This window comes from Phacochoerus africanus, chromosome 1 (assembly GCF_016906955.1).
Source record: "Phacochoerus africanus isolate WHEZ1 chromosome 1, ROS_Pafr_v1, whole genome shotgun sequence".
Lineage (NCBI taxonomy): Eukaryota > Metazoa > Chordata > Mammalia > Artiodactyla > Suidae > Phacochoerus > Phacochoerus africanus.
Window position 1 is genome coordinate 83,098,569 of NC_062544.1, and position 27,104 is coordinate 83,125,672.

General features: G+C 46.5%; 3 protein-coding genes across 9 annotated transcripts in view; 1 reads left to right on the forward strand and 2 right to left on the reverse strand.

Moving 5' to 3' along the window:
- METTL6 (methyltransferase 6, methylcytidine) overlaps positions 1 to 3,425 on the reverse strand; it is a 15,899-nt gene extending 12,474 nt beyond the window's left edge. For 4 of the 7 annotated variants that reach the window (XR_007133314.1, XM_047768562.1, XM_047768544.1 and 1 more), the window contains exons 1-2: positions 2,187 to 3,420; positions 1,091 to 1,225 (exon numbers count right to left, since the gene is read on the reverse strand). Coding sequence is in view for 6 of the 7 variants with exons in the window: in XM_047768562.1 (XP_047624518.1) it covers positions 1,091 to 1,225; positions 2,187 to 2,411 (360 nt within the window). In the remaining variant the exon portion in view is untranslated. Of the gene's footprint in view, positions 1 to 1,090; positions 1,226 to 2,186 lie in introns of all 7 variants that reach the window. The other 3 variants (XM_047768582.1, XM_047768570.1, XM_047768553.1) reach the window with 2 other exon arrangements.
- EAF1 (ELL associated factor 1) lies at positions 3,386 to 18,748 on the forward strand. The gene is made up of 6 exons (XM_047768530.1): positions 3,386 to 3,770; positions 5,601 to 5,695; positions 7,091 to 7,227; positions 9,751 to 9,974; positions 12,232 to 12,459; positions 15,489 to 18,748. The coding sequence occupies exons 1-6, from the start codon at positions 3,401 to 3,403 to the stop codon at positions 15,533 to 15,535; spliced, it is 1,101 nt and encodes a 366-aa protein (XP_047624486.1). The 5' UTR covers positions 3,386 to 3,400; the 3' UTR covers positions 15,536 to 18,748.
- Positions 18,749 to 25,327: 6,579 nt separating this feature from the next.
- COLQ (collagen like tail subunit of asymmetric acetylcholinesterase) overlaps positions 25,328 to 27,104 on the reverse strand; it is a 75,847-nt gene continuing 74,070 nt past the window's right edge. The window contains exon 17 of the mRNA XM_047768608.1: positions 25,328 to 26,770. Within this exon, the coding sequence (XP_047624564.1) occupies positions 26,701 to 26,770 (70 nt within the window). The 3' untranslated portion in view covers positions 25,328 to 26,700. The remainder of the gene's footprint in view (positions 26,771 to 27,104) is intronic.

The window sequence follows — 27,104 nt, forward strand, 5'->3', positions numbered from 1 at the left end:
CCAAAACTAGCATTTTTTACAGTGAGATTACATTATTGCTTCCTGACAGGATGCAATATAAAAGATACAACATCACCTATTACAGTGTTTTTGCCAAAATATTTTACCAGATTTAAATCTACCTTCTAGTTTATAGGAAATACAGGGGATAAAGGAACAAATTAAACAATGATAAAAAGAAACAGACCAATTTGGCATGTGGGACTTCATTACAGATGACTTGCTCTTCAAAAATGCAATGTCAGAGGGGAAAAGGTCAAGGGGAAGTGTAGGAATGTTTCAGGCTAAGGAGATTTAAGGTACATAATAAAGTGTCAGATGTAGTCCTTAATTAATACAGCTATAAAAGACATCTGGGACTACTGGGGAAAATCTGAATCTGGACTGGGTTTTGTTTTTGTGTTTATTTTGCTTTTTAGGGCGCATATGGTGCAGCATATGGAAGATCCCAGGCTAGGGTTGAATCTGAGCTGCAGCTGCCAGCCTACGCCAGAGCCACAGCAATGCCAGACCCGAGCTGCATCCGAGACCTACACCACAGCTCAAGGCAACACTGGATACTTAACCAACCAAGCAGAGTCAGAGATCGAACTCACATCCTCATGGATACTGGTTTGGTTTGTTACCACTGAGCCACAAGGGGAACTCCCTGGACTGGGTTTTAATGACATCAGGGAATTAATAATTTTCATCAGCTGTGATAGTATATTGTAGTCACGTAAAAAAAAGTCCTAATTTTTTGGGATGATGTAGGCCAACTTATTTAGAACTAAAGTGTGTCCATATTTGTAACTTTAAAAAAGTCTGGAAAAAAAAGTCTATAGTGCAAATGTAGCAAAATATCAACAATTATTAAACCTGGCTATAAGTATATGGACGTTGTTTTGGTATTTCTTTGGTATACTCTTCTGAATAATGCTGTGTTTCTACATGTATTATATATGCATGTAAACAGGAAAACTATATTCATAGGGATCAGAGGTGATTAACTACGGGGAGAGGACTGGAACTGGGCAAGTGGGTGTAGAAGGCAGGTCCAACAAATCTAAGAAAACAGAAATATAACAGAATACATAGATGCTGCACCAACCTTGACATATTCAACTGCTCTTGGAGAAAAATCACAGGCATAGGCAAAGATATTCGGATCTTCTTCTAAAAGTGGGAACAAACAATTGCCAACCCCACAGCCAGCTTCAAGCATAGTCAATTTTTGATCTTCAAACTGAGGAAAGAGAATCCAGATTTACAGTACACTACACCTGCACACTGAAGAAACAAACTAAAAGGTCTAAAACACAGACAAAGTTTCCGTCGTCGTGGAGTCGTGATAAGTGAAAGCTAATACCGATACCTCATTTGTTGTCCAATATTAGGCAGTTTGGTATGGAGAAAACACATTATATTAGTAACAGAACAGGCTCTGAAATTAAACCACCCACACTCAGATCTGGCCTCCTCCCCTTGCCTGGTGTTCTACTGCTGGACAAATCACTTAAATAGCTCTGTGCCTCAAAATCATCAGCAAGAGGGGATAATACTAATAACAAACTTCACAGTGTTATCACCAGCTTTCAATTACAGAACACAGGTAAAGTTCTAGAAAAGGGCTGTGGCAAAATGTTCATCATCATTATTATTTTGAAGCTATCATTGAAACCATTTGGTATGAATTTAATATTTACAACTTTGGGATTAACTTTAAAGAAACAGAAAATGCCCATTAAAGCCCAGGAACTGCTAAAACTCCTTGAGATAAACGGTGTACTTCTTTTTCTTTTTTGTCTTTTTGCCATTTCTTGGGCTGCTCCCGCGGCATATGGAGGTTCCCAGGCTAGGGATCTAATTGGAGCTGTAGCCACCAGCCTACGCCAGAGCCACAGCAACGCAGGATCCGAGCCGCGTCTGCGACCTACACCACAGCTCATGGCAACGCCGGATCGTTAACCCACTGAGCAAGGGCAGGGATCGAACCCGCAACCTCATGGTTCCTAGTCGGATTCGTTAACCACTGCGCCACGACGGGAACTCCAACAGTGTATTTCTAAGGTACAAAAACTTATGAAGCGTTTTGACAGGCTTCATATATTCTCTACCTCACACTGCCCGTAAGAATGCAATAAAACACCCCTCTTCCACACATTCTTAATGAAAGACGGTTCAAATAAGGTGTAATATTAGTTTACCTCTCTACAAGATCTGAGCTCCTCAAACTCTCTGGTGGTCCAGTGTCTATCTTTGAAGAAATTAGTGCTATTTCTTTTGTAAAAAAGATCCCAGTTCTTCTGAGCCTCTTTTTCCAGTTTTTGCTGTTTAAAATCAGACACTAAAGCCTGGTCTCTTTTCAGTTTTTCCTCTTCTTCAGAGCTGAGAACCCTTGCTTGCAGCCCTTTCCTTTGCAAAGAAGCCATCTCCTAAGTTGATGATAATATATTTAACACTGCTGGATATTCTCCCTTCGCGAATAACCCGAGAAATTCAAGCAGATACTACACAGGCAGAGTTTTCTCAGATGCGGCCCCTCTCTTTGGGTTCAGGCCTCAGGCAACGTCGGGTGTTTTGCAGGAAAAAAGAATGAGATTCTGGTTGGGGGTTCTGGAACAGTTTTAAAGATGCTGAGTTAGTGGTTCTAAAACAGTTTTTTCACCAAACAGTTCAATTCACCAAATGTTTACTAGTGGCCGACCCAACACAAAACCCTGCCCCGCTATAAGAAAAGAGGTCATAAAGAAGACCAAGACACTGCCCTTGCCTACAGAGGGCTGACATTCAGCTGCCAGGGCGCTGTCACGCATAGAACTCTAATTCAAACCTGAATAAGTCAACTATTATAATAAATCGCTTTAGTTTAGAAAAGAGTCACTCCCAAGAACTAAGAAACCTTTGGGAGAAGATACTCGTCAATGTTCGGTGCCCGTGCAAGGGGCGACTTAACAGCTGCCCGTGCTGGAGGAGGGTGGTCAATTCACAGACAGAAGTAGTGTCACCGTTTCCAAGGAACACGGAGCTAAGCCTGGGAGGCCTCAGTCTCAGAGTTTCACGAAGCAGAGGGGCGTCGCTTTCCAGGAACTGAGGCCCTCGCGCAATCGTCCGGGCAAAGGGAAGGAAGAGACCCAGGGACGCGTGGTGTGGGGTTCCAGGACACCGGGGATAACCTGGCCGCCCGGCCACGAGCACCTGTGAGCGCTTGTGAGGAGCCCTGTTCACCTAGACCGCCGCGCGCCAGCGCCCAGTCTTCAGTTCCTAGGTTCCCCTGGAGGTTGGCGCCGGGCGCGCTAAGCCCTCACCCAGGCCCAACCGCGTGAGTAGAATTTGGGAGCCACCGCGGTAAAACCCAGCGCCTGGACAAACCAGTCTGCACCACCTCGCATTGGGCTTCTCCCTGCGGAGTCTTTTTGCCATGGCACCGCCCCCGCCACTTCCGCTTCGAGACCGGAAGTCCCTCGCCGGCGCCGGAAGTTCCGCGGCCCCGCTTCCTCACAGTTGTCCCCCGCCCCGACGCGCACGCCAGGACTTATTTCTCGCCGCAGGTGGGCGCCCGCTCGGTTCTCCGCTCGCCCCGGGGTGCTGTCCCGGGAGCGCTGCTCCCCTGAACTCAGGCGCCGGCAGCTCCGGCCGCGGGCGCGCCAGGAGGGCGCCGGGGCGGGCGCGCGGCCCGTGCGGGGCCATGAACGGGACGGCCAACCCTCTTCTGGACCGCGAGGAGCACCGCCTGCGGCTTGGGGAGAGCTTCGAGAATCGGCCGCGGGCCTCCTTCCACACCATCCGCTGTGAGTCCGCATCCCACAGCCGCCACAGGCCGACCTCGATCCCGTAGCCCGGGGAGCCTGCCAGCATCAGTTCCCTTCCTCTCTCCCCGGATCCGCAGGGACATTTTGCTTTTTCCCGGTTCACTCTTCCCAAACAAGACTTTTCGTCCCTCCCTACTGTTCCTCTGCCTCGTGGTCCCAAACACGTCTTCCAAAGACCATTGGCCCCCTTTCCTGCCAGGTCCAGCCCTCCCGCGTGCCGAACCTACCCCTCTTGCTGCCTAAAGGTTGCCGAGCCCACATCAGGGTTCAGCTCGTTTCCCTAGGCCCCCCACTCCACCACGACCCACTAGGGGATCTCCACGATTCAAAGATTTTTCCCGTTTGCTTGGGAGCTGCCTCCACTCTCTCCTATTCCATTTTCTTCTGTTGTCCCCACTTTTCTCGTGTGTTTTGGTTCTGGCCGCCCTAACGCCGCGCTTCATCCCCACTGCAAACATCAGAATCCGCATTCCCCTCTGCGCCGCATCAGTCTTCCTCCTCCATCTCTTCGTGCCAGCTTTTCGTCACCTTTTGAGGTTACTTGGACTACCCCGACTTTTCCTCGGGACCATGTCCCTTGTGGGTGAGGAATAAAATTGGAATTTGTGAGCCAAGAATAAGTTACAGCTTGATCTATGTTTGGAAGCAGAAGCAGCAGACATAAGGAATGTGAAAATAGTCATTATGCTGGGCCTCCTTTTTCTCCTTGATTACAGACTCTGTTGAGGGAGGGCCCTTCTACTCTGTGTCCTGAATAAAGATTTGGCTGACTGAGCATCTCTCTGATTCACAAACTCCTGGTTTCCCATCCTGGTAGCCCTAATGCTGGTTAAGACTTGTTTTTCTGAGAGGAACTCTCAGAGGTGACTCAACACCTTGGAAGAGGGTGTGTTAGATAATGATGTTCTGTCTTCATGTGGTCACTTGCACCGTCATTACTCTTCTTCCTACTGACAGCAGATCATCCCTTTCTGAGGGAGGATATTGAGTATGTGAGGGAGCGTCATTTCCTGAGGAGGTTATTTGTTGGTATTTTAGTAGTGTGAAGGGAAGTGAGGAGCTTAAGAAAGATACTTCAAAGAGGCACCTGGCCTGCAGTTTGAGGCAAATGTGTGTTAAAAGTAAGAGTGCTGTTCATGTTGTGCTTTAACTGCAATCCAGAGACACAGGCAGGATTAACCTTTGGAAATACAGTTCAGCGGTCATCCCCAAACATCTATAGGCGTGTCCTTATTAAAGCTATGGAACTTGAGTGTGGCAAATCCTAATGTTGACAGTTCCTATGCAAAATGAAATCAGCGTATATGATGCTGTAGCTTTTCATTTTTCACATTGGGTTTTACAATCACAGGATTTAAAAACTGTGCTCTGTTTCTTTTGATCCTTGTAATTACCCTAATAAAACATTCATTATGAATAAGGCATTAATTTTCATCTGTCACTTGAGAGAGGGGAATATCTTTGCTTAATAAAATAGTATATACATTCTAGCTTTTTTTTTTTCTTCAAAATAATCCAGTGGAGATGGGAGGAAAAGTATGTGGAGGTATAGCTGAAACAAGATTATCTTGGAGCTGGTAATTATTGAAGCTGGGTGGTGGTACACAGGAGCTCGTTGTATTGTTCTCTCTGCTTTTGTGTATGAGAAGTTTTCCACAATGAAATACTTTTTTAGAAACTCCTAACTGGTTTGTATTTTCCATTTATCTGAGTCATAAAAAATTTCAATTCTTAAGTGAAAATGCCCCAGAAGCCCTTGCTTAGTATTAGTAACCTGGTAGATAAATGTTTTTTTCCCTTTCCCTTTAGATGACTTTAAGCCAGCATCTATAGACACTTCCTGTGAAGGAGAGCTCCAGGTCGGCAAAGGAGATGAAGTCACAATTACGCTGCCGCATATCCCTGTGGGTTTTATTCCATCGTTGTTGTTTCTAATGTGGAATCACAGTGGATCTTCATATTCTACATTATTGCAATTTGATTTTCCTCCTGTTTAAGAATGTGTAGATTCCTAAAATGCCAGTTTGGGGGATGGAGTGGGATGGAATTCACATTTCCCATGTACTTGAGTAAAAATAATTCTTTGCCATTTTCCCCAAGCTCCCTTTTTCTCCATTTATTCCAGATGTCCTATGTGGACAACTAACCCCTCCTTTAGATGTTGTTTAACTGCCCCCCCAACCCCTGCCCTGCCCCCCAGCAGCTATAGAGAGAAAGACCCAGGCACCTAGAGGATGTAAAGTGGCAACAGCTTAGGAGCATGGGGAGGTAGGGCGGGGTCAGCCTGGTTCCTGTATATGGCAAGGGGTAATGTGCATTCTGGTAGCTTTTGGCCAGAACCAGAGGTTCAGAACGTTCAACTTATTTAGGGACAAGAAACCCAGTTAAAAGCTGAAGGGAGAACTTTTGCAGAGAGACTCTTTCGAAGCTTTGCCCAAGGCAGCACTCGAATCACAGAGCCCAAAAGATCAGGCAAAGTACTCTTCATGAATTTGTGTCATTGCATGTCCCAACTCCATTCTGGAACATAATAAGTGCTTGGTAACCAGTGATAGAGTGAAAGGGCCTGGACAGGGAGACCTGGCAAGCTTTGTGCTGAGGAAAGATTGTTGTCTGCCTGTTCAAATCCCTGTCTTATTACCTGTCGCCTTTGGTGAATTACATCATCCCTCTTTGCACCTTAGAGGTTAGATAAATGGTCCCTAAGGTCCTTTCCAACTCTGAATTTTTACGGTATGAATAAGGAGTTAAGGAGCCAGGCAGTTTCTGATTCCATACAGGGAATTAAATGCTATATTTGGCAAATTGATTACCTACTGGGTGCTGACTTATGACTAGGCACTGAGAATACAGTCTTGAACTAAACAAGTAACATTTATTGCCCTTCTGGAGTTTAAGTAAATAGAGGAAAACATTGCCTTTATTTTAGAAAATCAAGGTAAGCCTTCCTAAGGAAGTGACCTTTGAGCAGATTTAAAGGTTGAATAAATGAAAAGAAGGAAGGGGATGGGATGTTGCACGCAGAGGCTTTGTTAAATCCCTCAAGAAAGAGCTTACGGGTCTGAGAGAAGGCCAGTGCCTTCTCTTCCACGGCCTGCAGAGCCCAGGCGAGTGCAGCAGGGTAAGATTTTCTTCTTTGGCCTTAGAGCCATGGGTCAGGGTTGAAGGGCATAGGCAGGTAAGTGACAGGATGTGCTTACTCTGAACCCACCAGGGTAATGAGTTGCCCTTGAAGATGCTCCATAAGTTAACTTGGTGTGTTTCATTAATCATCTCAATGGTACTTTTGTGGTGTCTAGGGATCCACACCACCGATGACTGTATTCAAGGGGAACAAACGACCTTACCAGAAGGACTGTGTGCTTATCATCAACCATGACACTGGTGAATATGTGCTGGAAAAACTCAGCAGCAGCATTCAGGTCAAAAAGACAAGGTATGTGAATAAGCAGGTGCAGATTGGTGGGATGTTTGTATAGCTTTACATCATCTCATTAGTTATTTTATCAGGATGCGAGCATTTGGGTACCTAGTGCCCTGTGGCCATTCTCAGCAACTCCACCTTGGGCAAGTCAGTAAAATGTCTTCTCCTCAAAGGCAATAAAAGGAAATAATGCCTTTAGGATCTGAAACACGGAGGCCATTGGGAAATGGAATATGCTTTATAATTAAGTCAGTTTTGTTAATCTCATGTTTGTTGACATAATACCTCCTAAGGGATAAGATTTAAATTTACACATTTAGAATTATGAAAGAATAATTGAATAATCTTTTTTGAGATGGAAAAGTTTCATATATTCTTTATTAGAATGAAAACATTAATTTTTCACAAGATACATTTGAGATCATTATAAGACCAAAATAAAGCTGTGTCCAATATTTTGGAATAGTGAGCTCTGTTTAGCATTTAATTTAACAGGCACTACACATTTCATATAAAGCCAATTAGATTTTAAAGTCAAAATTCATCCTATAAATAGAAGTAACCCAGTGGTTCTATTGTTATATTTTTTTTCTTTTTCTTTTTTTTTTTTTTGTCTTTTTGCTATTTCTTGGGCCACTCCCACGGCATATGGAGGTTCCCAGGCTAGGGGTCTGATCGGAGCTGTAGCCACCAGCCTACGCCAGAGCCACAGCAACGCAGGATCCGAGCCGCGTCTGCAACCTACACCACAGCTCACGGCAACGCCGGATCGTTAACCCACTGAGCAAGGGCAGGGACCGAACCCGCAACCTCATGGTTCCTAGTCGGATTCGTTAACCACTGCACCACGATGTGAACTCCACTATTGTTATATTTTGATAACAGCAATAATAATTAAATTTTAAGGAGTGTTACAGTCTGATGTTTTTTTCCTTATACTTTCTTGAGCCTTTCTTCTTTACTTATTCCACAAAAAGTAAAAGCAGCTACCATTTATTGAGGGGTTATTACCTGCTGTGCATTATGCTAGGTGGTTTTTTCGTTTGTTTGTTTTGTTCTTTTGCCTTTTTAGGGCTGCAACTACGGCATATGAAAGTTCTCAGGCTAGGGGTTGAATAGGAACTGCAGGCCACAGCCTAAACAACACCAGATCTGAGCTTTGTCTTTGAACTACACCACAGCTTGGCAACGCCAGATCCTTAACCCACTGAGCAAGGCCAAGTCCTCATGGATACCAGTTGGGTTTGTTACCACTGAGCCACAATGGGAACTCCTATGCTAGGTGTTTTACGTGCATTGTTTTACATAATCTTTACAGATAACTTTTAGAAAGGTGGTATTGGGCTTTTAAAAAAAAATTATAATGTGTTTAATGGCATTTAATACACTCAAAATATTGTACACCATCTTTATCTAATTCCAGAACATTTTCAGCCCCCCCAGAAGAAAACCCATACCCATCAAGCAGTCAGTCCTCACTGCTTTCCCTGAAAGGGACTTTCCCTACCTTTTCCTTATTTTTTTTCCCCCAATAAATTTGATTGGAGTATAGTTGGTATACAAAGTTTTGTTAGTTTCAGGTGCACAGCAAAGTAAATCAGTTATACATACACATATATCCATTTCTTTTCAGATTCTTTTCCCGTATAGGTTATTACACAGTATCGAGTAGATTACACTGTGCTATACAGTAGGTAAATGTTATCCTTCTGAAGAGACCAAGGATCAGTGCAGTTGTGAGTTACCCAAGTCCAGGGCCAGAGCTCCATCCCGGGGGACAGTGCACTGTATTGGTCCATTGATCCTCCATGAATCAGGTGGGACACCTCTGAGCGCTGATGGTTGTGTTTCTGTTACTACTCAGTGTCAACTGGAAACTAGCAGTGTTTTATCACTTAGGTGTTTGTTCAAAGTGCAGAATTTCAGGGCCCAGTAAGTCAGCCTGGACTTCAGTGAAATCCCCAGGTGATCTCTGTTCCCAGCAAAGTTTGAAAAGTGCTGAGCTGGCCCAGTAACAAATGGTTAATGAGTAGAATTTCCTTGGCTTGGGGTGGAATGCTCTGCTTGTCTGCCAGCAGGAGCTGGTACGTGACAAAATGAGCAAGCGGTAAATAGATAATAGAAAAATAGTGCAAACAGGCTGGTATTTCAAGAGCAAGTTTCCTTTAACAAGTCACTCATGTGTGACTGTAACTTTATATGGTGTGCACAAGTCACATAGTTCGATTTTCTATTAGTAAAATGGTTTCTCATAGTCACAATATATCCTGCCTGTGTGTCTCATCTGCTGTTTGTAAAACGTGAACTCCTTGGAGGCAGCGAGTCTGTTTTACTCATCTCTGTATCTGGTGCAGGAGGCAGTACTGGAATGCAGTATAAAGAGCCATTCCTGTGATAAAATGACAAATACCAGTATTTGAAGCTGTCTGTATGGAGCCAGGGGTTCTGCAAAGACTCCCATGTGTTTGGTCACCTGGGCACATTTGAGAACCACTATTTTTGCCCCTCCAATTTAATGTCTGTATCTCACTTCAGAGCTGAGGGGAGCAGTAAAATCCAGGCCCGAATGGAACAGCAGCCCCCTCGTCCCCCACAGCCATCACAGCCGCCGCCACCGCCACTGCAGCCGCCACCACCACCACCACCACCACCACCACCTATGCCGTTCAGAGCTCCAACAAAGCCGCCAGCTGGACCCAAAACATCTCCTTTGAAGGACAACCCCTCACCTGAGCCTCAGCTGGATGACATCAAAAGAGGTAGAGAGCATTTTCTAGAGCCATGAAAGCAGCTTGGAGGAGGGTGTTGATGTTTCATGGCGATTATAAGGCTGCCAGTCGTGGTGACATGGGCATTCTCTGCCATTGTCACAGTTTCCGCAGAGCTCAAAATTCTGCACTTTGAGCAAAGGGGCAGGGGCTTTTACCACTTACCTCCCTTAAAACAGTGACTTGAGTTGTGGCTGTCTTTGCAGCTTTCTGTTTAGAGGCCTGGGGTTTAAACAAGCCTGACTACCATCTGAAAGTCCATATGGTGCACCTTTAAGCCTCTGGAAGAAGAAAAGTCCAAGGTGCTGGGGGTGACAACCAAGTGTGCCAGTGTTAGCATACGGTCTAGGTTAAATCCTATAGCTGGCACTTTGTGCTAACACAAGGTGTGTAAGCATGAAAGCACCCTGTGGACCAGTGGGTCTAGACCCTGGCCTAGGAAGACTGAGAGGCCCTCCCCAGTGCAAGCCCAAGACATAGACACTCGCATACCTTGGCTTTCTCCCTCATACAGTACATGGTTTTAATTGTCCAGACTCTTAGGAAATTAGGAGGGTAGGTGTCACATTAGGTTTGTTTTATGAAACAAAATTAAACCCATAATAGTAGTAAACAGGAAAGGATAAAAAGTGGCCCTCGGGAAGTTTGCCTTTTCTACCTTGTGGAAATGCTCTCTTTTAGCAAACACTATCACTCTGCGTGGTGCCAGTTGTTAAGCTCTTGATTTTTTTTTTTTTTTAGGGTTGCACCTGCAGCATGTGGAGGTTCCCAGGCTAGAGGTTGAATCGGAGCCACAGCTGCCGGCTTAAGCCACAGTCATAACAATGCAGGATCCAAGCTGCATCTGCAACCTACAACGGAACTCACAACAATGCCAGATCCTTAACCCACTGAGCAACACCAGGGATTGAACCCTTGTCCTCACGGATGATAGTTGGATTTGTTACTGCTGAGCCACAACAGGAACTCCAAGCCCTGGATTTTTTTGTTCTTCATGGATATTGGAATGCTATGTGTAGAATTTTTCAGTTTAGTTGAACAGGAATTGGACCATGAGTGGTTAGTTGTCACCAGTTATGCTAAAGGAACCATTGTTGTTTGGCCACTGTTATGTTTGAACCAGAAAATCTGGCATCTTCCATGATGTAGCCTATGGTGAATCCTTAATGTGCTTAACAGCATTGAAATGTTAGGGAAAACATGTGTTTCCTTCCCTGCTTTACAGTCATAATAAGGCAGTGCTTGAAGGTGTGGCTGTCAGTTGAATATGTAGAAAGGATGGAGCAGGAATGTTCTCCTACTGTCTTTCTTCAGCTACCATGTCCCCTCCTGCAAGCCTCTGTGTACGTGTGGGATGTGAAAGCCGGGAAGGACCCCAGAGGCTCTGGCCCTTCCTTTTTTTTTTTTTTTTTTTTTTAAATCTTTTTAGGGCTGCACCCACGACATGTGGAAGTTCCCAGCTAGGGGTCAAATTGGAGCTACAGCTGCCAGCCTACACCTCAGCCACAGCAATGTGGGATCTGAGCCGCATCTGTGACCTATACCACAGCTCATGGCAACGTTGGATCCCCAACCCACTGAGCGAGGCCAGGAATCAAGCCCATGTACTAGTTGGGTTCGTTACAGCTGAGGCACTACAGGAACTCCTGGCCCTTCCTTTTTCCAGAGCATTGGAAAATTCATTGCCTTCCACCTAGGTCTCCCTGCTGGTGAAGGTGGATACACAGTAAGGGCTCGGACCTTCCAGTTCCTGGCCAGGTATTTCTCATCCCCTGAGCATGGCATTGCTCTTCTCTTATTTGATGTTTAAATAAAGATTTAATTCACAATCTTTTTTTTTCTTTTTCAAAGTAGATAAAGGCAAAATAAACTTAATTCATTTCTTAGAAGAATCATCCTGAAGCAATTTGACTTTTGGTTATTTGGATGAATTAAATGTTGCCATTGTCTCTCTGGAGACAGGTTAGATGTTTTTGTTTGTTGGTTTGGGTTTTGGTCGTTTTGTTTGTTTGTTTTTTGGCCACGCTCATGGCATGTGGAAATTTCTGGGCTAGGGATCGAACTCATGCCATAGCATTGACAATGCCGGATCCTTAACCTGCTGCACCACCGGGGACTCCATTGTTTGTTTTCAAGGAATTGGGAAACAGGAGTTCATTTTCAGTTATGCCACGTTGCTCTGGGTTTTGCCAATTTACTGTTTATAGAAGGCTTGATGTGCTGACCTTTGTCCTGTCGTTTATTCCAGAGCTGAGGGCTGAGGTGGACATTATCGAGCAGATGAGCAGCAGCAGTGGGAGCAGCTCCTCGGACTCCGAGAGCTCATCAGGAAGTGACGATGACAGCTCCAGCAGTGGCGGTGAGGACAACGGCCCCGCATCCCCTGCTTCACACCATCAGCCGTACAATAGCAGGCCAGCTGTTGCCAATGGAACCGGGAGGCCGCAAGGAAGCACCCAGCTCATGAGCACCCTCAGTAAGTGTGCATCCTTCCTCCAGCTGAAAGCTGGGGTGGGGGCAGGGGCGGGGGTTCAGGAGAGCTATCTGCTCATCTTACACCAGAGTCTGTAAACCTGAAGAGCTTTAAGGCATATGAAAGGACCCTGACAAAGACAGTTTGGAGCAGAAAGGAATAAGTTACCAAACAGTTAAAAAAAAAAAAAGGAGGGGGGAGGCATAGAACTAAAAATCCATTCCTTCGCCTTTCTTTCCCTTATTGGCACAAATCAGGTTTTGTGAATTCTGAAAAGTGCTGAAACACGACCATCTGGGCTCTTCATTTTTGCCTATACCAGGCTTCAGGGCGCTGCCTGTCCCCATCCCATCTCCCGCCTCCAAGGTCTTTTTATAGTCCCAAGAACCCAATGTCATCAGGCTGCGGTGTCCCACAGCCCACAGAGTCGGGAACCTGTGCCATTACGATGTATTTGGAAACCAGTCAGCCTTTAGCAGGAGGGGAAGGAAGGGACATTGTAGTGTCTGGTGGCTTTCAGTGCAGTTGGCAGTAAAGCCAAGCAGAGGAGGATAAGAACAAATGTCTTTGTCTTGGAGATGGAAGAGTGCAGGTTCTCTGCACTGTTCTCTCTCTAGAATCCTGTTGGGTGTTTGCCCTTGGTCTGACTTCTGTGAGGAGGTTGGAGGGTCAGAGGCAGCAGTGGGGAAGCTGACCTAGGTAACCCTGCTCCTGTGGACCAGGCAAAGAGAATTCTTATCCTCAGCACTACAGACATCAGATAAACCTCTGTTGTGGGGGCTGGCCTGCCTTGTAAGATGGTTAAGAGAATCCCTGGTCTCTACCGATAGTTGCTGGAGCACTCCCTGCTTCTCCCCCAGCATGGGATTCCCACAATGTCTCAGGCATTGCCAAATGCCTTCAGGGACTCATCACTGCCCGAGGGGAACCTCTTTGCCAGGCCCTGCCCTGCTACCTGAGTGAGTACAGCACTCCTAGGATGTCAGTTAAGGATATTGTCTGCTATCCTGTTATACATGCCCAGGTTCTGGATATAAGGGTGTGTTTGATGCTCTTCTCAGTTGGCTCAGGGTAGTATGTTTCACTTTGGGAGTTTGGTATTCATAGTGGAAAACTACCAGACAGCTACTGTGGTTTTGACTCAGTTCTTCATTTTGCCTAGTCAGTGCTAAACTATTCCTTCCTCCCAGAAAGCAGGAGCAGAAAATGGCACAGTGGATGTTACCTAATTACCGTGCCTTAAACTCCTTTTAGCTCTTTTTAGCTCCAAGTCCTGGTTTGTAGCTCTTCAAATGGCAAGACCTTAATCTGCATACCTTGTAGTCAATAAACTACTAGAGTTATTTAAATCAGGATCATCAATTGGAACTAACTTAGAAACCCTAAAAATCACAGTAAATAGCACAAATTTGCTAAACCCTAATATAAAAACAAAGTGGTAATAATGTTCATTGTTTTCCTGAATAGTAACCTCTATTATATCTTCTCTCCCAAAAAACAAATAGATCACTTTGAAACTGGGTCAAATTAATTGTCTTAAGAAATGTCGAAACTGGATTTTCAACTCCAGGTACACTGACCCGTTACATGCACAGCACCTTGCTTTGTAAGTGATCATGCTCAGCTTTGCTGATTGATTACCAGCTGTTGCCATGCACATGGTCTTCCCTACTTCTAGAACAGCAGGTATCACCGTTTTTGGTCTCAGACCTCTTTGTGTCATAAATATTATTGAGGACCCCTAAGAGCTTTTATCTGTCAGTAGGTACCATACTAGAATTTAAAACTGAGAAATAGGAGTTGTCGTGGCTCAGCAGAAACAAATCTGACTAGTAACCATGAGGACCCAGGTTTGATCCCTGGCCTCGCTCAGCAGGTTGAGGATCTGGCATTGCCGTGAGCTGTGGTGTAGATTGCAGATGTAGCTTGGATCTCATGTTGCTGTGGCTGTGGTGTAGGCCAGTGGCTACAGCTCAAATTCAACCCCAAGCCTGGGAACCTCCATGTACTGCGGGTGTGGCCCTAAAAAGCAAACAAAAACAAAAACAAAAACAAAAAACCACTGTGAGAAATATTTAAAACATTCAGTAATTTATTTAAAAGTACAATAATAAACCATCACATTTTGACTAAAAATTAATTTTTATAAAAAATAAATTTTCCAAATAAAAAAATATTTAATATTTAATATGAAGAGAAAATTTAAAATTTTGCAAATCTCTTTAATATCTGACTTAGGAGAAAGCTAGCTTCTTTGCTTCTACCTTCAGCCTGTTGCCATAAGCTTTTTAGATTGAAGTATATGAAGGAAGTATGGCCTCACAGAGATAAGTAGTTAGAAAAGGGAGGACCTTGGGAGGGATCCTCTGAAAGGGTCTCAGGGATCTCAGGGTCCTCAGAACAGACTTTGAGGAGAGGTGGCCCGGAGGTTAGCAATCCAGAAGTTCACTTTTATTCTATTCCCAATGGTATCAACTGGGGTTCTGTTCTTGGCTTTCCATTTTATCTAAAATGGAAATACATTCTTCAGTTTGAGGCTTTACAGAGCTCATAAATTCAGATTTGAGGTGTAAAGGTAACAAGAATATCGCAGCCAGAGTGTTGGGGGAGGTAGAGAGTATTATTAGATTAGTATATTACTGGTATAAACAGTATTTAGCTTCTTTAAAGGCAACTTGATATTATTTTCACTTTTACAAAACTAACATGAACAATTTTACTAGATAGTCAGTTACTTACAAATATGTTTTTGCTATTTATTGACACATTTAAAAGCTTTCCAGCCTATTCCTCCCCTGGTCTATCCCCAGTAAACACTATTGCTGTGCTTTGCAGATAGCAGAAATAGCAATTCTTTAAAAATGTCGACTGCACCAGTTTTGTCCCTGAGCCAAATCGATTTTCTTCTGTGATTTAATGGAATTGGCCTGGTTTTACTGTAGAGCAAGAGCCAAGGTAGTTCTCCCAAAGAACTGTGGGGAAGTCATTCTTAGATTGTGTACTTTTGATTTGATTCTGTTTTCTTTTTGTAGGAAATGACTTGCAGTTGAGTGAGTCTGGCAGTGACAGTGATGACTAGAGCCGGATCTTTCGAAATCAACTTTGTGGTGCAGAAATACGGTGCAGGACCAGGCTGCTTTAGCATGGAGGCCACACCGGGAGGAAAATGTTGGGGATCAGTGACTGGAGAAGCTTGAGGCTCTGGAGCGCTCCGATATTCATGTCTTTTAACTTAGTGGTGATGAGTGATTTTCTCGTGTAATTTTTGAACAGTCTCATGTTTTAAAGTTAAGTAGATCTAATAGAAGAACTAACAGAATTATATCTCTATTTGGTTAACACTGTTAACAAAAAACACAAATGTGCCCTGGTCTAGGTGACTCAAAGGCCATTTCTTCACCTGGCCAGTAATTAACGTTTTAAACCTCAGTGGTCACCAGCTTGGCCAAATGGTTTGCACCAGTGAAATGAAAATATAGTCTTTGAGGGTGGGGAGGGAAAGGGAGACCTCAAACTGCAGCATACAAGTGTGTTTAAACCACTTTAAATTATTGACACAAAGTGGCGAGGAAGTTCTGTCGGACCCAGCCTGACAAGCCTGTATGGAAACAGACTTCAGGATGGAGTCCTACAGTGTCAGCTGGAGGGGACCTGGGAGCTCTGCCTTCTCAGCCCCTCATCTGCAGATAAGGATAGGGAAGCACACAGCTGGCTTAGGCCTGTCTCTTGCCTCCAGTCCGGGCTTTTCCCACTGCTCCCTTTCTTGAATCTCACTCTTTGGAACCAGAGATTCTTAGCATGGGCCTTTTGATTGTGCCATGGAGCTTTTATTAGATTCCAGAAGACAAAAGTGTTGGCTACTTCTAGCTCCAATTTCGATCCATACAGTCCCAAAATCCATGAAGCGGGGGGGAGCAGATTAAACCAGCAGCCACTGTGCTAATGCACATGACTTGATTAAATTGAGGCCTTTGGTTCCAAATGGATCCAAGCTGAGTGCTGCTTACACTGGGTTTCAGTGGGGGAGCAGGAGGGCAAGAGCAATGTGGTGAAGAAGCCTTTCTGAGCAGATGAGCCAATAGCCAGTTTCCAAACCAGAATCTGGATAGGAGTTGTGCAGTGTGAAATGAGCACATGTTTTCATAAAGTCTTTCTGTTTATGCTTTTGTACCACTGTTTGTGCCCGACTCCCAGACTGATTTGTATTTTTTATGTGCAACTAGGAGAAAGTCACAAGATTGCCTTCTGCAGTGTGCGGTTCCAGCTGAATCTGCAAGGAAACTGGTCACTAGTAAATGTTCCGTATTCAGCAACTCTGTGATAAATCATCCCTTAATTAGTCTGGAGCAACCCATTTCTGTAATTTGAATGGATATGTCCTGAGAAGTTTCTCTCTGCCTTGGTTCAGTGGATATCAAGAACTTTAAAAGTGATTTTTTCTTGGAGTGGCCTCCCCCTCCCCAGCTAGTGGTGGGAGGCAGTCTAGACCCAGAAGGAAATTAAGATGATCCTTGGTGGGGGCTTTGGTTAGAGTTGAACCTTACACAGTCACCTGTTGCATTTGCACGGTGACCCTGGTGAGCTGGAGGTATGGGCCAGCGGCCCACCCCTGCCCCTTTGCTGGGGTGGGTCAGAGGTACAACTGGGCCCTGTGGTGCATTCTCAGCCCATCATGAAGTGTTAGTGGATTTCATGGCGGATAGGAACTTATTTATGATGAATTGATAATTGCTTTTCAATTACTTGGTAATGAATGCTCAGGGAAGGTGAAGGTCATGGTTGGGAGACTTGTAATTGTTACTGGATGTGGGAATTGTTTCACTGCTCTTGCTCAAGCTGTGGCAGGTTCCAGGAACTTGAACTAAAAACATCTATTTAAGCCTCTGTCTTTTTTTTCCTTCCCAAAGTCTTGCTTATATAGACAAACTGTGGTTTGGGGCATGTTGGCTCAAGATGTTTGTTGCTATAGGAAGTGCTTGCAGGTGACCATGGGTGGGTGAGATAGGCTGGGAGCCTCAGACCCTCTCCCCGTCCATCGTCCCCAGTCCTGCTCGGTAATAGCACCAGCTCGCAGTGCTCCAGCTTTGTTCTCTGCATGGAGCCTTTGGCGTTCCCTCCTGCTTTACCCAAAAGAGTAAGGAATCTTTGAGGAATGAAGAATTTGGCCTCATAAACTCCTTCTCAGGAGTTCCCTCCCCACCGCCAGCCCCACTGGGCTTGTTCTTCCTGCCTTGGTGCCTTCTCAGTCTCCCCTCCCCCAGCCCTCCTGGGGCTCTGTGGTGCCACCTTCATGGATTCCGCCTCTTCTGGCTGCTCCACTGGCCAGAGGGCCGTGAGTGCACACAGCCCTTCCTCTTGCTTGGGCTCTCTCTGGTCGGTGCAAACTTACTCAGAGCAGGCACGTCATCGTCTCTGTCCCTTGGAGTGTGCACAGGAACCGACACGTAGATGCTTTCAGCCTGGTAAGGGTAAGGCAGAGAGCCAGCCTGTGGAGCACAGAGGGTGGGCATGGAGGAAACATTCCCGGCATTTGGAGACAGCTGGAAACTGTCCATGCTGATTGTTGTGGTTCTCAAGCCTCTAACTGAGTTGTGAAAATTGCCTTTTCTTTGCTCTATACAATATCTGCTATACTGTGGGTCATTGGGCGAGGTCTGAAGACCAGGTCCGAAGTGTCTGAGGAGCCGTGGCAAGCAAGCCATACTAAAGATGTGACTTGGGGAGACTTAACAAACTAGAGATTTTTCTTGATGCCACTCATGAGCTGTTTTATTTCTCTAGCAGAATCATTTTTTTTTTTCTATGTGTGGTATTAATATGTATGTGCTTCAGTGATGGGAAAACTTGAAAATTCCAAAATCCTTACTTCCCTATTTGAAAGGCTGGTTAAGTAGGGTGTGTGTGTGGATGTGCACGTGTGCAAGTGATGTATTTATTACATTATTTTGAAGGAGTAACTGTCTGTTATGCAGATATACATTAGGTACAGCCAAATTGAATTGTTTCTGTTTGGCAAGGAAGGTAGGATTCCCGAAACTCAGGCCACAACCAGTAGGTTGGACATGACCAATTGAAGCGTTATGAAATGTCTTTTTGTTGCTCCTGTTATTTCTGTCTTGGATTCATTGTCTCATCCTTTAATGATTATTAAAGTCTGTGCCTGAAAGTTTATTTTGCTTAATTATGAAGTAGACTTGCATGTTTATATTTATGTAAAATATTTGCTATGTAAAGTTTTTTTGGTTTATTCTCTTAAAAGATATTTAAGTAAAAAATGAAGGTCAGCAATACACTTTATGTCTTGTTGCGTTTTATTTTCTTATTAGAAATTGATCTAGGAATCAGTGCAAAATGTAGGGTTTTCTTAAGAATTCTTTGTACTTAAGCCTAATTATCCAAGTTGATTCCCTTTTAATTTGGTGTTTATGATCACTAGGATGTACACTTCAGTTTTAAAAGGTGTGAAGTTCAAAACTAAAAGATGACTTTAGCAAGCCACATGGCATCTGAGGCCATTTTACTTGGTCTGGAAAGGCATGCGTAGCTTTCAGTCTGAGAACCATGCAGGGGTTAAACTGAATCTCTAGACATTTTAGCTCCCACACAAAAGGACACACATATACCTGTAATCCCAGTGGACACTCGCTGGCTGGAAATAATCCTGCCCACTGCTTCCTTCACACCTCTGATACAGCCATGCCCACATCTGCGTGTGGTCTGGGCTCCCAGGTAGGCTATAAACTAGGTAGGAACTGACCGTGTTCCTTTTTAATCCTTTGTGGTGTCTTTGATCTAATGGGTGCTCAGTAAACTTGGATTGAGTGCAATTACATGTTCAGAGCACTAGGCTAGAATCTTCTGCTGCTTATTCTACAGCCAGCTCGAATTTCTCCAGGTGGAAATGGGAGTTAGACCCCAGCCAGGACTCCTAGGGAATCTTGACTATAAAGCACTACAGTGATTCACAACAAACCATCCCAAAGCTTGGTACTTAAAATAATCTGCATTTTTAATTTGTGATTTAGGTCAAGCTTCTTCACATGCCTGGGATTTAACAGGTGTAGCTGATTTAGGATGGCCTCGGTTGTACAACCAGGGCAGCTCAGGCTGATTCCATGTGTCTCATCCTCGAGCAGCCTAAACTGGCATTTTGTCATGGCACAGGCAGAGTGCAGGATGAGAGAGGAAACTGCCTCTGTTACAATTGCTCATGTCTCATTGGCCAAAGCAGCTCACAGGGCCAAGTTCAGAATCAAGGGGTAGGCAAATGCCCTCCCCCAGTCACTGGGAGGAGTGGCAGAGTTCATTGGATCCCAGGAGGGGTGGGAATAAGGGCGATTATCACCATCAGTCTACCACTTCCACCAACACCATGTCTCCACTGTGGTTGAGAGCCCCAGCCACATGATCTCTAAGGCTGCCCCTGCTCTGGTGGTCTGGCCGGTGGAGGAGAACGCGGAGTTGAGACAGATTTCTGTTCATGGTTCCTGCAGAGGGCGCCAAGTCCAAGCCAACAGCTCCAATTGTCCTGTACTTCACTGTTGGATGCTTGTGGTTTGCTGACCTACCCCTTTCCAACCCAGAGCAACCCTCTGATGACCTATGGCTAAATCTCGAACTGCCCCAGAACTTAGGAGCTGAAATCAACAATCATTTTATCTGATGGAATCTTTTGGTTAAGAATTAGGACAGAGCTTGGCTGGGTAATTCCGCTTCCTGTGGCTTCAACTGAGGTCACTCGGAGCAGATAGGCAGACCTGGAGGGTCCAAGCTGACTTCACTCACATGTCTGGCCTGTGGTGGGGGATCCTGGGAGCAGGCTCATTTGGGGCTGTACATGGCTCCTCTGGTGAGGCCATCAGGAAGTCTGACCTCGTACATGATGGCTGCCTCCCCTAGAAAAAGTGTTCTGAGGAGCTGTGTGGCCTTTTATGACCTAGCACATGGCATCACTTCTACAGTGTTCTGTTGGTTAAAGCAGTCAAAAGCTCACCCAGGTGCAAGAGGAAGGGATATAGACCCCACCTCTGTAATGAAAAGAGTATAAAAAAGTCCCTGCCTTTCCTTGTGTTTTTGGCTTTGTCTTCTGCTGTTGTTCTCAGGTGAGACGTCTCTCCAGAGCAGACTCTTAAGTCCCTGGTCTAGTGGCATCAGCATTTCCTGGACCTTGTTAGAAACCCAGATTTTCAGGCTCCACCCCACTCAGACCTGCTGAGTCAGAATAACAGGCCCTTCAGTTCATCCTGATGAACCCTAAAGCTTGAGAACCACTGCCCAGGACACAGCTCCCTTGCTGAGCCTCACATGATGGCCCATGACCACAATAACGGCCTTCAACTTCTTACTCTAGGTGTTGGATGAAGGGGACAGGGTAGGGCACCTGTAGAGTATGGTACTGTTTCTGGGTTGGAACATCACAGACAAAAACCATCATTACCCCTGAAGAAATGTCTGAGGGCAAATTTCATTGTGACATGGGCTCCTTTTCATTCCATGAAGTGGGGTGTAGAGGATGCGGCTCAGGGGAAATAGTTCCTTTGGAGTCTTGTCTAAAAGTCAGTTGCCTAGGGCTGAAAGAAACCCAGATGAACCTCCAGAGAGAAAGTCCCTCTGATGCAGGCAGTGTGAGTTCTCTTCTGCGGTTCCTTGCTGGGGAGTTGGGGGGAGGCGTAACCCTTCACTCTCATGTGATCTGCACCCCCCTCCCAGAATGGTTACAAATGAAGATCCAAGTGGGAGACTAGCCTACCCACCCCCTGGAAACTCTGTGCCCATGGGAGGAACTGGGTTGCTCCAGTGTAATGATCTCCCTGGGGAATTGCCAAGGTCCTCAAGTTGTGAGCTCAGTGTTGCCACACAAATAGAAGAACTGAGTTTCACTGAAAATTTAAATTGGTTCACTCCACTACAAGGGAGGCCGGGGACTGACAACCCAAGGAAAGCCATCATCTGGGTGTAGATTGGCCCATTAATTATAATGAGATTTGGAGAGTCTTAAGTAATTTGACCCAGAGGTGCCCTCCATGCCCCATTAGAGTGACGGATGACCATTGTCTGTCCCAAGATACTTAGCAACTTTGTGCTACCATCTTCCCAAGCACTAGTTACCAAATTTTCTTCAAAGGCCTTGCTTTGCTTACAAATGTGTCATTCAAACACCTTTGTAGGTAGATAGAAAAGTGTCCTGGAGCTATGCCCTGTCCCCATGCATCCATGGTGATGGTAGAAGCTTCTGGGCTGACCTAGAGAATCCCAGTTACAGGTGGACCCTTGGAAATGAGCAGAGCTTGGGCCTCTTGTTTCTGGTGAAAGAGTGAAAACCAGTTCAGACTGGGAGAGTAGAAGATTGCCCTGTGCCCCCCATTCATAGACACCAGAGCAGACACTGGTAACTGCAGAGGTAACAGTAAGCAATCCCTCCTAGGGTTACCACTGCAGCATTAAAGCATCATAATCACTATTGCTTTGACTACTGCTTTCTTTCCAATGACATCTCCAAGCCTTGTTTTGTTTCTCCTGCCATCTGACAAAAATCACTGCAAAAGTGGTTTTTTTTTGGGGGGGTGGGGGCTACTGCTTGATGTGGGATCTCAGTTCTCAGACCAGGAATTGGACCCGAGCCACAACAGTAATAAGCAGTGGGTCCCAACCACTAGGCCACTGGAGAACTCCTAAACTTTGAGACTAAAATCGTGAGCTGTCCAAACTTCGCAGTTCACAAGCCTATCGATAAGTAAGAAGGGAAACCCCACACTTGCCTGGAAGACCTGGGCTGCATGCGTCCCTTTGACACGGAGAAGCAGTTTTAATTTCTGCCCTAGATGGAGAACTGCTGAGAGGAATTTTCAGGAACAACATCCCATGTTTTTCATCTCTTAGAGTTTTCCAAAGAATCAGGAACCCAGGTCCACCTTACAGCCCAGGATCGATGTCAACCCTTTTGTACACAGCCTGCTTTGCTTTGCACCTGTTCCAACCCTGCTTCATTTATATTCTATTTACCTATCCCTCCTCCCAGATCCTGTCATTATCTTGTCTATCGTGGTCAGATGAGATGCCCCCATTGTTCCTCTGGTGTTTGAGCTCCCTACAAGTGGGTAAAGCTGGTTGGCTGACAGGTCCATCCCTGCTGTATTCATTAGGTGAGCTGCATGCAGCAGCGTTTGAGAACCACTGCTCTGTCATGCTTTGCAGTCAAGGCTGTGGTCCAGACTGCTCTTAAAAGTGAACTCATGAGAGTTCCCATTGTGGCCCAGCAGTAACAAGCCCGACTTATATCCATGAGGACTTGGGTTTGATCCCTCGCCTCACTTAGTGGGTTAAGGATTTGGTGTTACCGTGAGCTGTGATGTAGGTCGAAGACGAGGCTTGGGTCTGGCGTTGCTGTGGTTGTGGTGTAGGCTGGCAGCTGTATCTCCAATTTGACCCCTAGCCTGGGAACTTCCAAATGCCACAGGTGCAGTCCTAAAAAAAGACCAAAAAAAAAAAAAAAAGTGAACTCATGTAACCAGCCTCAAAGGGGGAAGAATACTTTGGGTCCCCAAGAGGTGATTGATTCAGCCTAGGCCACCAAACAATAATGACACAGGTGAAATTCAACATGTCCTAAACAGTTTCTAGGTGTTAGAAATTTTAACCACATTATCACTAAAATTCAACACTACCCTGAAATAAGGTATGATTACTCCCAGCACATAGACGCAAAAATAGAGACTCAGAAGTTAAGTGAATTAAGCAAGATAAACAGTGTTTGTGACAGAGCCAGACTTCAAATCTAGATTTGTGAATCCAATCTCTCTGCCTTTTTCAGAAACGACACCACATCTTTAATGACCTGCACCCTATAACAGTCAGCTTCTCTGAGCAGACCCATCAGAATCAATCCAGAGCCTTCAGTGTGGCTGGCCCCAAGTGTTTGCCCCAAGTGGCTCAGCATCTATCCTGCCAAAAGGAAAACCAAAGCCAGAGAGATAGCCACTGTTGATGGCCACTGTATCAACACCAGCTCCCATTTGCCCCATTCCTGGTCACCAATATTTGGTCCAGTAGCCACCCCTTGTTCAAACAGCCTGGGTGCTTTTGGGAATCCCCAAAGACTCATAATCCCCTAAGGACTCATATAATAGGAGAGATGCAAATAGTTAAGAGAAATGGAGTGTGAGCATTGATTGAAACTCTTCACTCCACTACTTGGAACTTTTAAGTTATATGAACTAATACATTCTACCCTGTGGTTTATATCATATTTAAGTTGGATTTTCTGCTACTTGCCAACAATAACATCTGGACTGACACAGCTTCCTTTAGTGATCTTATTCTAAAGGCCCTGTCATATTTTCAGGCACTCCATATGACAGCTTTGAGAGTAGCCAGTGGAATCCATCACCACTCCTAGGGCCCTGTCACAGCTGGTAGGCAGAGTCCACACTCACAAGTGGTTTAGAGTTGGAAGAATATTCAGCCCATCTCAAGACTCTCGGGTGAGGAATTGGGGGCTGTGGGAAGTAGAGAACAGAGTCTGAATCAGGCATGGGGCTCCCTGTTCAGTGGTCTCCCCGCCATGCTGCACACCTCAGCTCCCCTTGGGACCAGCAGATGATTCTACATCTGCCTGGCCTGCTTGCTCCCAGAGAAGCTGCTCACTACGTCGCAGAGTTAGCATTTCAGAGGAGGCCTGGGGCCACCTTCCTGGTCTTTCACCTTTTCCTTTCAGAATGCCAAATGGGTAGAATGACTCTTACTGTATATATTCTTTTTTTTTTTTTTGTCCTTTTAGGGCCACATCCACGGCATATGGAGGTTCCCAGGCTAGGGGTCCAACTGGAGCTGCTGCCGCTGGCCTACATCACAGCCACAGCAACGCCAGATCTGAGCCACGTCCGCAACCTACACCACAGCTCATGGCAACACCGGATCCTTAACCCACTGAGCGAGGCCAGGGGTTGAACCCACAACCTCATGGTTCCTAGTCGGATTTGTTTCTGCTGCGCCATGATGGGAACTCCACGTATATATTCTTAACACATGTGACCTGAGTCCTTTCATTTCCAGAGCCTTGCAGATCCCTCCTTTGAAATAGCTGAAGATGAGCCCACCTCTAACATTGCAGGGTTGGGGGCCCAGAGCCTAGATGGAGGCTCTCACACAAAATGCCTAAGTCTGTACATCATGATCAAACTGACAAACTCTTATGCATTAAATATGTTCAGCTTATGTGACAGACTTTCAAAAAGACCTTGAGAGTTTTGAATTCCTCAAAGTCCTGTGGCAACACAAGAAGAGCTGACCCTCCCCATGAGGAGGCCCCACCTGTATGTCCAAGCTCTGTTTAAAACCCCTGCAAACAGCTTGTCCCTGGCCACCCCTCGTGCTTACAGGTGTGTGTGAACTACACTCAGGAGGATAGACGTGGGGAGAGGGCCATGTGGGCCTGGAAGCAGACTCATGACAGCTTGGATGGGGAGTTAGGTTTTCCTGGTACCCACAGCATGCATGTACAAATGTCACCTTGGCTTTGTGGGGACAGTCATGGCCAGAGGAAGGCAAAAATAGTGTCCTCCAAGGAGAGGGATCCAGGTCAGACCCCTCTTGGCCAGGTACAAGGGCAGTACTGGATCATTCTGTCCTAAACAAGACCCTAAAACCAGGCTTGGGGTGGGGCTGGGTTAGCAAGACTGGGCTTTCTGACCTTGGACAAAGCCGTCCACCTCTCTGGACTCAGTTTCCTCCCTTGTACCTGAGGGAGCAGGACTACTTACCACTGTAGAAACCTCTGCAGAATTTGGGAAGAAGACTTGAAATTCAGACCCCTCATTCCATCTAGTAATTCTGGGACACGAGCCCCAAACCCCCAGGGAAGAGAGAGCCACAGTAGGGAAGTACACTGCCTTTATTTCTCGATTTCCCATCCGGAGATCCCAGGATGAAGGCGGTGGCTTCACATGGACAGATGTGGGCCCTGTTGCATCAGCCCAGGACTTGCGGTAGAGGCTGAGGGAGCCAGGCTGGCCACTGTGCCCACCTCTAAGACACCGCCGATGGGCTGACCCTGCCCCTGAGGGACCACCAGCAGGCCGAGTGCCTGAGAAGCAGGCACATTAAACAGACTTGTCCACAAGCCCAGGAGTATCCCTCCATCTTGTCACCAACGGGCAAGTCCCATTTGAGGTCTGCGGCGGGGGAGATGGCTTTCCCAAACAAAGCTAAGCCCCACTCAGGAAAGCGTGACAAACGGCAGCTCGGAGACACACAGGACTGATACTCCGGTAGAAACGTGGGCTTGTGCACGTGCATGTGGACATGGCCATGCACGTGGAGGCGGGAGGGAGGTCCTGGGGCGCTGGTGGGAGTCAGCAGGCACCCGGGCGCGGGCACTCAGGGTGGATGCCTGCTCTGCCCGGACGGAGCTCGTGCTCAGTCATGGGGCCCAGATGGGAAACCAGATGATGGCCTGGCTGCTAGCGAATGTCCCAAAGGGGAAAGGGACACAGGACAGAGGTCCAAGTGCGCAGAGCCACAAGGTCAGCATGGTGCCGGGGATAGGCAAGCCCCAAGAGCAGTCGCTTGGGGCCACGGCCCCGCTCCTGTCCATAGGGCCAGCACCCCGGTGGGACCTTACCCTCCCGTTCCTCCCAGTCAGGACGCGGGTTTCTCAGTGCTTATTCACAGTTGGGGCTCTTCCTGTGGGAGCCCCATCCACTTGAGGTGGGCTGGGCTGCATCCAGCTTGGGGGTGGGGGTACTTCAGTGGGCCCAGGGCTGGGAGCCACCCCAAAACAGGTCCACTCCCTGCTCTATGGTTCCCCGGGCCCGGGAGCCCTGATGGCCAACTGCCGGGTTGGAACGCCTGCAATTCTGGAAGTCGGGGGGAACTTAGAAGCCAGCACACCTGACGCCCCCTGTGGATATGAGCAGACTCCAGCAGTCTGTGTGTGTCTAACAGTGCGAAGCCAAGTCCATGACATTGGTAAGGGGAGGGCCCTGGAGGCCGACGGTCGCGGTGGGGAGCAGCCCCCAGGCTGGTTGTGTGGAGGAGGGCCGGGGGCTTGGGGAGAAGACAGGATGCAGCGTCTGAAGCTCTTCCAGTTGGACTGAGTGAAAAGCATGTCTTAGCAGCAAGAGTTTGTCCTTGTTTCTGTCGCACAAAGGTGGTGGAAACCGGACCAAGACAGGGCGAGGTCAGTCTGCCCAGGGTGGAGAAGCTGCTGTCAGTTCCGTGGGTGCAGCCGCCGCCTCTTGGTGGCCCTCAGGTGAAGTAGCGGCAGGGCGTGGAGTCGATGTAGCAGTAAGGGGTGCACCGAAGGTCTCCGTAGGACCTAAGGGGGTGGGCAGTGGACCGGAGCCCGGGAGGACAGAGCCACACTCTAAATGGCTGCCTTTCGGGACTCGATCAAACCTCACCAAACAGCTGCCCCTGTGGCCACCTTACTAAGGGCCAGGGCTCCACAGAGGCTGTTCCCATTCTCATTTGGGGTGAGGGGCTTAGGGCAGCTGAGTCCAGGCCTTTGGGGCTGTTTCCCTGGAGTCCAGCTGAGCGATGTGGGGGGAAGGTGTTGGTAGGTAGCCTTGCTCTGAACATAGCATCTTGGAGAGAATCGTCCTTAGGCCCCACCGAAATATTTCTGCATGGTCCAATATGGCAGCCACTGT

What these genes read in the sequence shown, in the direction of transcription:
- EAF1 (XM_047768530.1), top strand. Translation starts at nt 3,401, where the DNA reads ATGGCACCGCCCCCGCCACTTCCGCTTCGAGACCGGAAGTCCCTCGCC. An exon ending in CTCCTTCCACACCATCCGCT is followed by an intron (nt 3,771 to 5,600) that starts GTGAGTCCGCAT and finishes CTTTCCCTTTAG; the next exon opens with ATGACTTTAAGCCAGCATCT. An exon ending in CCAGCTCATGAGCACCCTCA is followed by an intron (nt 12,460 to 15,488) that starts GTAAGTGTGCAT and finishes TTCTTTTTGTAG; the next exon opens with GAAATGACTTGCAGTTGAGT.